The sequence below is a fragment of the Sinocyclocheilus grahami genome, unplaced genomic scaffold, assembly GCF_001515645.1.
Source record: "Sinocyclocheilus grahami isolate Dianchi unplaced genomic scaffold, SAMN03320097.WGS_v1.1 scaffold10.1, whole genome shotgun sequence".
Classification (NCBI taxonomy): domain Eukaryota; kingdom Metazoa; phylum Chordata; class Actinopteri; order Cypriniformes; family Cyprinidae; genus Sinocyclocheilus; species Sinocyclocheilus grahami.
The window spans coordinates 2,611,811-2,624,938 of NW_015505189.1; the positions used below are offsets into that span (position 1 = coordinate 2,611,811).

Consider the following 13,128-nt stretch of genomic DNA (forward strand, 5'->3'; position numbering starts at 1 on the left):
CTCTGGAAGAAAGGCAACGGGTCCACCACCTTTATACAGTCCCTGCGAGGAGCAAATATGAGAGAAAGTGTGCAATTATTAAGCACTTAAAGTTCTTCATTGTCTCATGTTAGAATCAGTATGAATAATAGAGCGTACGCACGCTCTATTATTCATACTGATTCTAACATGAGACAATGAATTATATTTCTTATAATTCATTTCAAATGGAATGATTCTACATTTTTTAGCAGAAAATGTCATAGTTTGGTAAGTCCTAACCTAAATGCTCCATTTGTGTCAGTTATTCTCCCACAGTTCTCTGGGTTTGACACGACACCCTCCAGCACAGGATCACAGGGTGGTTGAGGCCCGGGGTCAGGCTTGCACCTGAAAACACAACACAGATCTGCACTGATCAACACCGGCAACATCGAGCATAGGAAGTTGACCTAATCCTAAAAAAATTGCCTGATGATGAAGAAGAGTGAAAGTTACTGACGTTGCATCCTCATCCTCATCAGTTTGCCAGCTGTCGCCGAACTGACTTGAGTTGTCAGTTTGGGAGCCATCTGGCTTAGTGAAATCATTATTGGGGTTTCCGTCATAGTCCCCACACAGGCCACACATCTGGTCATAATAGGAACTGATAAAATGAGTGAGAGAGGAGCAAAAAGAGAGAATAATGTGAAGATATGAATTTTCCCAGAGAAGCTTTTTGATTTTTCTTTTACAGGATTTACTTAAGATCTACAACCCTTAACAATCATTGTGGGTCTTATTGTTTCCTGTCAAATGCTTCAGGTCAGAATGATGCATTAATTTCAGTCAGGATGTTTTCATAGTTTAAGTACCTGGGAACAGAGATCTTGGTGTAATGATTGCCATCCCACTGCACCTTCAGGCCGAACGGAGTTGTGAGGATTACATATTGTCCAGCAACAGACAGCGAAATGAGCGGAGATGGGGAGTGAGGGAGAGACACCCTGAGTCCATTCACCTGAGTGTGTGGAAAAGAGATAAACCAGAGGTGAATTGAAGGGTAATGTTAAATTTAACAAGAGGAACTAAGATTTTATTTATTTTGCTTTATTGTCTAGATTATTATTGAAAAATGGACAGAGGGATAATCTGACTATGAACAGATTAGGAACAACTGAAAGAAAATATTTGATAAAAACTATTATGTCCATTTACTTAATCTCAAGGATTAAATCCCAGAGAGACTTAAATATATTGTAGCCGTTTATTTAAAACCTCAATTCTTGATCTCAAGACTACAGAATGGCTTCAATGATGGTTTAATGAAGGCAGCTGCTGTGGATACTGACCAGGATTTTCCTATCTTTCATCATTGTCACAGTGATGCCATCTACAGTCACATAGAGTTTCCTCAAGTAAGAAACGCCAGAAACTCCTCTCTCTTCATTCTTACCCTCTATGGAGAACCAGGGGCCTGCAGAAGATAGTAAAGTATTGTTATTTTAAAGCTGTATAATTCTTTAAACTCTTAAAACTTTTTAAGTTTATTTCAGGGATATGTTATTTACATGAAATCGATAGTAAACTCAATGCCACTGTAGTTATGGATCTTTGTACCCTATCTTGGCCTTTGCTTACCAGTGTTGTTTTCGCAGGTGCGGGCCAGAGTGTAGGTGCAAGTGCCCATGTAGGTGTAGTATTTGCCATCAAAGGTGTTATAATGAGGATCACCAGAGATAATACAGTCTTGAGATTCTGGGGGATTGAGAAAATAGATTAATTTTTTCCCCTTTCTTTCAATTCATCAAACATTTAAGTGCTCAAGAATGTGCTTAAAATGTATGTTACAAATATTGTATATTTAGTATTGTAGATAGTATATTATTTGAAAATAATGCAACCTCCTAGGACCCCAGAACATACACGGCACTGAGGCCAGTTGTAATCTGTTCAACATGCTAGACAAAGCTAAACAACAATCGCATGTACAATTTTAAAAAAGGTTGCAAAATGATGCAAAAATAATTTACTTTAAAAATGAATTACTTTATTCTGACTGAAATCTAACTTTTGAAATGATGCAAACGCATTTACTGAGTTAACCAGAATGCTCACCTTGTGGGTAACAGCCAATTACGCCATCCTGTACTCCACATTGTTCCATTGGTGGGCAGTCAGCAGCATTACAGGTAACAAATGGGGGGTTGCACTTACACAGTAGCTCACAGTCCTTAGTGAAGAACTCTTCACCTGGCTAAAACCACGGAGAGAGGGAAAGTCATGAAAAATACTAGTTGATTGACTATAACAAACCATTTCTGTCCTAAATGATACCACATTCAATTTCCTCACCTTATAATATTGTCCATTATAGCTGCAACCACAAGTGTCTTCTTTCACGCACTGGCCAGCACTGAGGATATATCCAGGGTCACAAACACATCCTTCAGAACAAGGCCCGGTGCACTGACTTGGTGGAATTGGATTGCAGGAAGGCTGGCAAACTGGTGCACATGATTCAAAGTGACTGTTGGCTGGGCATTTCAGAGCTGGAGAGGAAGAATGTGTGTTAGTGCTAATCATAATTTTGCGACTTTGCTCTATTTGACAGTACGAGAAATAGGACAAGCCATTCATGTCTGTATTTTTTGTCCAAGTTTATGGTTAAGGAATATGTATTTTTCAGACATACGACAGAAGGTGCTGTTTCTCCAGGGTCCAATTGTGACGCCACGGTCCTGACATTCATTGACGTATGACTCTATTGCTTCACACAATGCAGAATGAGCACCATCCAGCTCACAAACATCAAACAAACAGTCTTGGAAGAAACCCTAAACACACAGGGTTAAGATCTGTAAATATCTGTTGTATGATTAAGCATTCAAATTCAAAAGCATTTCAAATGAACGGATTTGATTTCACTCACATTGGGGTTGACTTTTGGATGGCAAGCAGCAAAAGGGCCATTGCTGTCCAATATGATACCGCAGTAAGCAGACCCTTCATACAACTCCTGCTCAGCATCTGTACACCCTGGGGGTGGGCCAACCTCAGGCTTGTTACACCTGAAGGCAGAATCAGAGGTGAGTTCTCTATGATCTGAGTTAATAGAGAAAAGGCTTTTAGTTGTAACAGCATGTGTCTTGCATTGTGCCTTACTCAGGGTCTATGTTCCAGCTGTGGCCAAAGTCACTGGGGCTTTGGACCATTTCACCAGTTGGTGTCTGGAAGTCATCCTGAGGGTCTCCATTGTAGTCCCCACACAGCCCACAAAGTTTGTCCCCATAGCTGTAAAATGATCACAAGCATGTAGAGATATTCAAAAGTGAATCATTCTATAAAAGACGTTATTAAGAAGACCTTTATAAGTACCATACTCACTCCTTGATAACTTTAATGTCCATATAATGGTTTCCGTCATAACGTACAGTTACTCCAAAGTTCAAGGCCACTGTGTAGTGCTTTCCAGACATGAAAATGTCAACACCACTGACAGGACTCAGAGGAATGTTCACTTTGGTACCATTGACCTGAGAAAAGTCAGAAAACATAATTGTCCATTTGAATGTGCCACTGAATTAGATGTATACAGTATATGTACACTAATACTATTGTATACGTGGTAGTGTATAAATCATTAATATTGAAAATAATGTTATTTTCTCTTACCTGCACAGTTCCTCCTTTCAGAATGGACACTATGACTCCCAGTGCGTGGACATGAACTGCTTTTACATAGCTGATATGAGGATTGTTGTAGCGATTCTCATTGTCTGTGTATACAGCGAAGTAAGGCACGTCTGTGCTGTTACAAGGCTCGGACATCAGGTAAGAACAGTTTCCCATGAAGTCATAGCGCCGGTTATCAAAGGTGTTGTAATGGGGGTCACCAGAAGCAATACAGTTGGAGGTTCCTGTGAGTGAAAAATCCCTTGGTGTCAAAGATATAAATTCAAATTTGATCATAAATGTGCTTTTTTTTTTATTTTGTCTGTGTGTTTGAAAGCTTGTGGGCTTTGAAACATGAGCTATCACAGGAGCAATTCAGTGTGTTGTTTGATCACTTGTCAATTATGATAATTGTGGATTAGGGAAGATTATTGTGCTTTTCTGTAATACCTTTAGGGTAGCAGCCATGCACTCCATCAACCTCCCGACATTCTTCTGTCACAGGGTCACAGGTGTTGTCCACACAGTCGAAAGTGTAGTTGCCAGCACAGCGACACAACTTGGAACAGCCATCTCCAAATATGATCTCACCGGGCTGAGTGTAAATATAGACCAAGACTTTTAGAGCAAAAGCTTAGGTCCCAAAGCTGGATAAAAATGCAGCCTCACAACGACAACTCTTGTACCTCAAAGTAATTGTTTTCTTCATCCAGACATCCACACTGCTCAATAGGAACACAGCGCCGGCCACGGAAAACAAATCCTGGTTTACAGAAGCAGCCGCTGATGCAAGAACCAGAGCAGTTCGTAGAGGGCTCTGCACATGAAGGAATACAGGCTGGGCCGCAATCAATGTACTCAGAGTCTGGAGGGCAGTTCACTGTTGGAAGACATGAAGGGTTTGTTTATCTATACAAATGTTATAATGTTTTGATAAATGTTTCTAATCAAAATAGAACAAGTTTAGCTTACCTGGTGGTGTTGGTTCTGGAGTAGTTGGCTTAGGTGTTGTTGGCTTAGGAGTTGATGGACCCGGTGTCGTTGGTTTAGGTGAAGTGGGTTGTGGTGTTGATGGTTTAGGTGTAGTGGGTTGGGGTGTTGATGGTTGGGGTGTTGATGGTTTAGGTGTAGTGGGTTGGGGTGTTGATGGTTTAGGTGTAGTGGGTTGGGGTGTAGATGGATTAGGGGATGATGGACCTGGTGTCGTTGGTTTAGGTGAAGTGGGTTGTGGTGTTGATGGCTTAGGTGTAGTGGGTTGGGGTGTTGATGGTTTAGGTGTAGTGGGTTGGGGTGGGGATGGCTTAGGTGTTGTTGGAGTTGCTAAAATCAAGCAAGAAAACAATTAATATACTGGTGCATTGTCCATAAAATATGTATCATGTGACAGCTGGTACTTTTAGACTTACAATGGCATTAGTGACATTGTCTGCCACCTACCTGTACAAGTGGTAACGCAGACACTATCAATTGCAATATCTGTCTCGTCTGTTTCACCATAAACACCAACAATTACAAACTGAAATGAAAAATGTGAATTACAATGTAAAAACGTGAACCTTTGGCAATATTTATGATAAATTAAATTAGATTATAACTCAAATGGGCCAGATCATAATGTAAAAAAATTTAAAAATCTCATTCACAATTTTTTTTAACTGAGAGAATAAAACTGACCTCCACTGAATCAGCTGAACCAATGTAGCGAATGCTTGCAGGCTTCCAGCCCTGACCTTGATTTCCTTTGAGGCTGAAAATAGGGGCTCCAAGTGCTACACCTAAAAAAAATCATAAAACAAAACTGAGCCAAAATCTTAGTAATTAATCTGTATAATAACATTTTTGAAAGTAGATTTGAAAGTTGATTCATTGTGTGTATATGTGAATAATGTTCTTATATCATAATTTTGATTTCATAATTATCCTTTGAACCTACAGATGTTTTAATAAACTCTTAATATTCACTCTATAGAATGACCGTAGGCTTGTTACTCTTACCGGTGGTGACCGCATGGACATTAAGCTCCATGTTGGCGGCACTGCCATACATGTAGTAATGAAAGTCCAGCTGTAGGCAACCAGACGCTGAGGTAGAGGGGCTCCAGAGCTGAGCAGATTCTCCTTCAATGCTATAGATGGAGTCCATTAACAGGTACATCCCCACTGCATTGGAAAGAAACAGTTTGAGAAAATAGGGAATGTGAAGAGGACTGAAAGCATAATAATAATATGACAGGATGGAATGTTGGACTCACATCCTGGTTTGGAGAAGTCATCATCAGGGCCAGTGCCTGGTGTATCTGTCTGTCCAGCCCAAAACTCCCAACCAAAGATTTCTTCATTGGTTATCACATTTGTCCAGCCACATTCATCAGTATCATCAAAATCACACCCAGCTATACAGCCTGTATAAAATCAAATACAATAAAATCATTATTATAATATAAAATGTATATCTTTATAACATGCAATAAGGGTAAAATATAAAGTACCAGCACAGGCTCCCTCGGTGATGACAATGTTATCCAGGGCAGTGTCACATGATGAAGAGAACCCACGCATTGCTTGAAACACAATCTAGAAGATAAAAATGACTTACTGACTGGGGATTTTCTGTCACACTGTAAGAGTCACAAAGTTCATTCTGTCATTAAGAGCTTCAGAAGTGTTCTTTGTCTTGGTAACATTGACTTTTTTAACTGATGCTGAAGAAAAGGCCTATATAGATTAGACATACTATAATACATAGCCTTTTGCCATAAACACAGTGACCACACTGAAATTGAATACGTCTCCTATAAAGGCCTTGATACTCTGGCAATTTTTAAGGCAATTTAGTGAGGTATGACAAGACTGTACCATATGTATTTCATTTAAAAATGCATGTTAGAACTATAGAAGAACAAATGACACAGCAATAGCCTTACACAAACACCTGAATTAGCACTAGTGACAATCTTTTACTGTTTGTAAGCAAACCCATTTACCTGAGCAGTCTGTCCAGCTGGTATGGGCACTGTGACAGAGGCTCCAAGCCATGATGGGCTTTGTATCCCAGTTTTTTGCCACATTTGTTCCTCAGAGCCAGGACGTTTGGCCAACACAGTCAGGGTGTTACTGCTGTCAGAGCCATACATGTAGTAGTTGAACTGTACACAGATCTCAGAAGGTTCACTACTAATAACTGGGCTGAGAAGGCGTACGTTCTGTCCATTTACGGAGTTGTCAGCCTCATGATATATGTAAAAGCCAGCTATGAGGTGGAAAGGGTTCAGTTTAATGAGAGCAAGAAACAGTAAAAAAAGTTCTTTATCATTTTATAGGTTGCTTGACAAAACATCTTATAGTGCATGTCCCTTCAATCAGTGTACTGTAATTTTGTAAACATTTGTGGTTGCCATAATTTCAGTAATATTCAGTTTTGAATATTGTTTCCCAGTGATTATGCATCTTCAGTTCAGTGACTGATCACTGGATTGTTTTTTGTTGGTTTTGGTGCTCATACTCACTTCCATCCGGATAGTCTCCATCAGGTCCAGTGCCTGGGGTTGGGGTGGGTCCAGTGTGACGTGTCCAGTCACCATTATCTGCAGGGTCTTGTTGGAAGTTGCAGAAAGGTTCTTCGTTTTTGTTGAAATCACAGGAGGCCAGCACTGCTTAAAAGATTGAAAAACAAGACGTTTCAGTTTTCATTGGTAGAAATGATCTAGAATTGACTATACTAGGAATTCCAGTTGACTTTAGATCACTTATTTAAGCATATGCTCTTAAAACAATACCAGTCCTAAAATGAGAAATGAGAAATGCTAACATTTTGATGTGAATCATTTTCCAATGGTACAATGCAATAAATTCACTTTATGTTCATAATGTGTTGGTAATGGACATGGAACTTAGATATGCTTTATGGGGGCCTTCTGTACTCCACCCGTTTACAACCAGTTCTCATGTAATTTTGTAATCATATGTGTCCTTGCTTGATTGCAAGCTTGAATACTATGTGCAATGTCAAGCATGTTTTTTTTGTGACAGAACAAAGTCTCTCCCCAGTGTTCATTAGTATAAGACAGACATGATAATAGTCTTTGCACAGATTTGTAGGATATGATAATAGTAGTTCTTGTATTGCAGTAATTTATTTATATTAAAATGTTACTGAATATTTGAAAGAGAAAAGTTTTAAAAAATGATAGAAATATGGAAATTTTGCAATAGTACTAATTCCCTAGTTAATCATTATCCATATTACATTTTACATGATAGTTTTCTTACCAGCATCTCTATCTGTCACGTCATATCTGTAAAAACAGGATATAAGAAAGCAGGTTGAGTTAACTAATATCAGGAAAAAAGATGAAGAAGCTGGCTATATTTTACTATGCTTGTTATGTTTTGGATTAGCTGTATTATCGCTTAAGAATTTCTTATCTACAAAGGCATGAAAATAGTGTAATTTTGTTAAATAATAGTAGACATCATCTGTAAGGAAACTGTAAGGAAGTGACAATTAATGCCTTGGCACTACAATAATGTTGTGTATAAAATTAAGAAATAGCCAAACTCTGATATGTTAACATGCTTTTACACTTACAGTTTTTAACTTTGCCTGTTTCATGTAACTAATTGTTAGAAATGTGTTGCTCTATTAATATGCCTGATGCACATGATAATCAAGTATTCACTGAATCATCTACTTTGTATAGAAATTTATATATATATATATATATATATTAGTGCTGTCAATCGATTAAAAATTAACTAATTAATCGCAAATTTTTTTCAGATTTTTCGCGATTAATCCCACCTAACATTAACGTTTTTAAATATACTTTTATATTGCAATAATTTAACTTTAAATCTTCAAATTAATGTACAAATAACATAAAGACAGTATATTTTTAATATTTGTTTAATGGCATCTTTTTTTATGACTGAAGGCCAATATCACTGATACCAATACTACTGATGTCTCTATAAAATTGTTTTTCACCCTAAAATTTAACCATTGACTATAGCCATTCAACATTACAGTATAATTGAGAGCTATCAATTTTAACATTTACTATAGACTTTTAAAAAATAACTTCTAATTTAAGTAAACTTAAAACAAACTTCACATAAACCAATTATAGGCCTACTAAATGTCATATTTAGGCCTAGCTGTGCCCTTCAGCAGAAATATACATAAATTGAAATTGAAGTTATCAATCAATCACTAAATGAAATATAAATCCTTAAAGCTATATAAAAAGTTATTGATTTCCTCTTTTTTTCTTCTTGACGAACAGACATCACAGCAGCTAGTTATTAGGTTGTTTTGGCTGTTATTTCTTTAAGTGCTGCCGCTGCTGAACATGACGCGGATCTGACACGCATCGTATTTTCTCATAATTCTCTTTACCATTTCTGACTCACTTCAGGTCTTAAAGTCTCTATTAATGAGCTGACGAGTTGAATCGAGTGTGTTAGATGAGTGAGACAGTGCTGGGCTGCTCCAGGACCATTTTGAAAACCATTTCAGAGACTGATATAAAATATATTACATGCATGCACAGTTTTAAGGCAGCTTTAATCGCCTTTCTGGTAACTTCATGACTTAGCTGACCACGACATTGCATGTACGTAGATTATTTCGCTCTTTGATATGAAATGATAAAGGCTACAGTGCGCGCCGGTGTCTTTGTGCGTGCAATTGAAGCGCTGCGAGAACAGTACCGTTTCCGTGCTCGTTTGACTCGAGCCTGGAGCTAAAGTGAAGTTGGAGCGTGCGTCTGAAACGTCTCCGGTTTGATGTGATCGTAAAGATTAATAATTATTCATATTTATTATATTTATATATTAATAATTATTAATATAATATACAGGTGCATCTCAATAAATTAGAATGTCATGGAAAAGTTAATTTATTTCAGTAATTCAACTCAAATTGTGAAACTCGTGTATTAAATAAATTCAATGCACACAGACTGAAGTAGTTTAAGTCTTTGGTTCTTTTAATTGTGATGATTTTGGCTCACATTTAACAAAAACCCACCAATTCACTATCTCAACAAATTAGAATATGGTGACATGGGGTTGCATCATCTCTTCTCAGGTGTTCTGGATCCAGACTGAAGCTTGTGTAAAGCTTGTGATTTACACAACTAGGATTTACACAATGTCATCTGCTGGTGTTGGTCCATTGTGTTTTTTGAAAACCAACGTCACTGCACCCGTTTACCAAGAAATTTTGGAGCACTTTATGCTTCCTTCTGCTGACCAGCTTTTTGAAGATGCTGATTTCATTTTCCAACAGGATTTGGCACCTGCCCACACTGCCAAAAGCACCAAAAGTTGGTTAAATGACCATGGTGTTGGTGTGCTTGACTGACCAGCAAACTCACCAGACCTGAACCTCATAGAGAATCTATGGGGTATTGTCAAGAGGAAAATGAGAAACAAGAGACCAAAAAATGCAGATGAGCTGAAGACCACTGTCAAAGAAACCTGGGCTTCCATACCACCTCAGCAGTGCCACAAACTGATCACCTCCATGCCACGCCAAATTGAGGCAGTAATTAAAGCAAAAGGAGCCCCTACCAAGTATTGAGTGCATGTACAGTAAATGAACATACTTTCCAGAAGGTCAACAATTCACTAAAAATGTTTTTTCTATTGGTCTTATGAAGTATTCTAATTTGTTGAGATAGTGAATTGGTGGGTTTTTTGTTAAATGTGAGCCAAAATCATCACAATTAAAAGAACCAAAGACTTAAACTACTTCAGTCTGTGTACACTGAATTTATTTAATACACGAGTTTCACAATTTGAGTTGAATTACTGAAATAAATGAACTTTTCCATGACATTCTAATTTATTGAGATGCACCTGTATATATTAATATAATATATATTTATTTATCATATAATATGCATTTGCATATTATGCATATAAATATGTATACAATGTAGGCTACATCATTTTACTAGTATAAAATCAAATCTTTGGCTGAATCTGGTACTTTATAAAAGCTAAATTAGATTTACATTCACATTACTTCTGAAACAATATACCAAATGACTAAATAATTATGAGCATCTTACCTATTTGCGTTGTTGTCTATGGTAAAGCAACCTATTATCCATGTTAGCACTAGTATTAACTCCAGATGTCCCATGTCTGGATTAATGGATGGTGTTAGGTTCACTTAGACAGAAGCAAGAAAAATGTTTGAGTTTATAAAGGGTCGGTTGATGCATGGTCAGTGAGGCAGGGCATGCGAAGGTGTGTATCAGTTTTTATCACTTTCATGAATATTATTTTACATAGCTTATTGTAAAACCGGTTTAGTGAATCAGTAACTGTTCGTGATAGGACCAGGGTGTGTTCCCCCTGTTCTCTAAATGCTGTAACATTTATCAGAAGATGCAGTGAAATTCAGCCCACACAGTACATAGACCTTTGAATTGACCTCTTAAATCAGGAATCCCCATATAGTTTATCATCCTTTTTTTACTAGTCTGAATAGTACCAGGAATCCATTGCTGACGTGGTTAAAATCCAAATTCAAAATATTGAATGTACAGGACAAAAAATATATATTTTTATAGAATTAGCAGTCCATAATTTCAATGGATTCATATGTTTCAAAGGAGGCCAGACCAGTCAGAAGTCATCCTGGGAAATTAAAATTGAGCTTTTTTATTTGTAGGTATCGTAATTATGTTGTTGAGTATCTTGTAAAAAATAATATAAAATAAATGCATAAAGAAGTTTAGTTTTTCGGTAACACTTTAAGGTTCCATTAGTTCATGTATTAACTAACATGAACAAACAATGAACAATACATTTATTACAGTATTTATTCATCTTTGTTAACGTTAGTTAATGAAAATACAGTTGTTCATTGTTAGTTCATGTTAGTTCACAGTGCATTAACTAATGTTAACTAGCAAAACTTGATTTTAATAATGCATTAGTATGAAATTAACATTAACTAAGATTAATAAATGCTGTAGAAGTATTGTTCATGCTTAGTTCATGTTAACTAAAGTAGTTAACTAATGTTAACTAATGAACCTTATTGTAAAGTATTACCAGTTTTTCATTAGTGTATGACACAAAAGATTTTTCAGTTTTCCAGTTACAGAAGCAAGTTAGCAATATCCAAAAAAACATACTTTTTCACTGAGGTAATGATTCTTATGAGGAAAATGAATCAACTATTACTTCTGATGTGAAATTATATTTTGTCTTGTGACCAGAACTGATGGAAATCAGTCCTATGTAACTGAGATTCCACCCTGTTTTCTGATAATGCATGTATGTTTATGATGCCTGTAAAAAGAGGCTCTCTGTGTATGACGTTCCAAATCAGGTCCAGCCCAGAAGTGTGAACCACTAAAGCTAGATGAGTAGAGGTCAGCCCCCTTTTAAATTATTCTAAGGTATTTGGCCCAAGCTAAACTTACAATAAAAACTAATATTTATAAATATTTATTTAAAAAAAAAATTTCTTCACATGCTGTACTTCAGTGGATCATTTGAATATCAGATACATAAAAACTGTATACCTTGATTAGTATACCATAAACACACATCAAGTTATATATTGTTTAACAGATCTGAATGTGCATACTGATCTGTTAAGTATTTTATTATGTTTGTTAATGACTTTATTGTAAAGTGTTAGTGAATCATCTGAATACGTGATGTAGTCTCCCGATGAAAATTATTAGTTTTGTTATTTCTGAATGAAAACTTCAGCTGTTAAATATAGAACTGTTTGTTTAAAGATGCTTGAATTAATAAGGGGATTTAATTTGGCTTAAAGGGGTCATAGGATGCCCATTTTCCACAAGTTGATATGATTCTTTAGGGTCTTAATGAAATGTCTGTAACATAGTTTGGTTAAAATTTCTCAATGGTAGTGTAAAAAACACATTTTTTTACCCTGTCAAAAACAGCTTTTGCTGATTCTATTAAACAGAGTACGTTAAGAGGAATTACAGTTGCAGATAACATCATCACCATTAGCCAATAAATCAGTGGTTACTAAGAGATTTATCTTTGAAGGGGAAAGTATTGGTTACAAAAGCAGAGGGCATCTCAAGGCTCACATATACAGCTCTTTCTCTAGCAGTCAACAATAATATTTGCAAGACTGTTGATAATATGCTTTTCCATTTTTTATGGAAAAATAAAACCCATTATATTAAGAAATCTGTGGTTATGAACACAACTGAAAATGGAGGATTGAATTTTTTAGATTTTACCACTCTTAATTATACTTTTAAAATAAACTGGATCAAACAATTTAAAAAAACAACAACTAGTATATGGAACATTATTCCGCATTGTATTTTTTCACAGGTTGTAGGTCTTCATTTTCTTTTGCTTTGTAACTACAACATTTCTAAACTTCCGTTAAAGTTATCCAATTTTCACAAACAAATGCTTCTCTCCTGGAATTTAATTTATAAACATAATTTCTCACCTAATAGATGTTATATATGGAAT

The 13,128-nt window shown here is 36.4% G+C and overlaps 1 protein-coding gene across 1 annotated transcript in view; it reads right to left on the reverse strand.

Annotated features, from left to right (window-relative positions):
- The window catches only part of zanl (zonadhesin, like), a 32,363-nt gene extending 21,570 nt beyond the window's left edge, over nt 1-10,793 (reverse strand). Inside the window, 24 exon segments of the mRNA XM_016284326.1 lie at nt 262-369; nt 482-625; nt 834-979; nt 1,311-1,435; nt 1,600-1,716; nt 2,077-2,215; nt 2,314-2,510; nt 2,654-2,795; nt 2,891-3,029; nt 3,124-3,252; nt 3,346-3,494; nt 3,634-3,878; nt 4,084-4,228; nt 4,320-4,513; nt 4,606-4,953; nt 5,071-5,149; nt 5,308-5,408; nt 5,629-5,793; nt 5,886-6,035; nt 6,123-6,207; nt 6,618-6,883; nt 7,140-7,286; nt 7,903-7,928; nt 10,713-10,793. Coding sequence (XP_016139812.1) covers nt 262-369; nt 482-625; nt 834-979; nt 1,311-1,435; nt 1,600-1,716; nt 2,077-2,215; nt 2,314-2,510; nt 2,654-2,795; nt 2,891-3,029; nt 3,124-3,252; nt 3,346-3,494; nt 3,634-3,878; nt 4,084-4,228; nt 4,320-4,513; nt 4,606-4,953; nt 5,071-5,149; nt 5,308-5,408; nt 5,629-5,793; nt 5,886-6,035; nt 6,123-6,207; nt 6,618-6,883; nt 7,140-7,286; nt 7,903-7,928; nt 10,713-10,786 — 3,560 coding nt within the window. The 5' untranslated portion in view covers nt 10,787-10,793.
- Nucleotides 10,794-13,128: the final 2,335 nt, after the last annotated feature.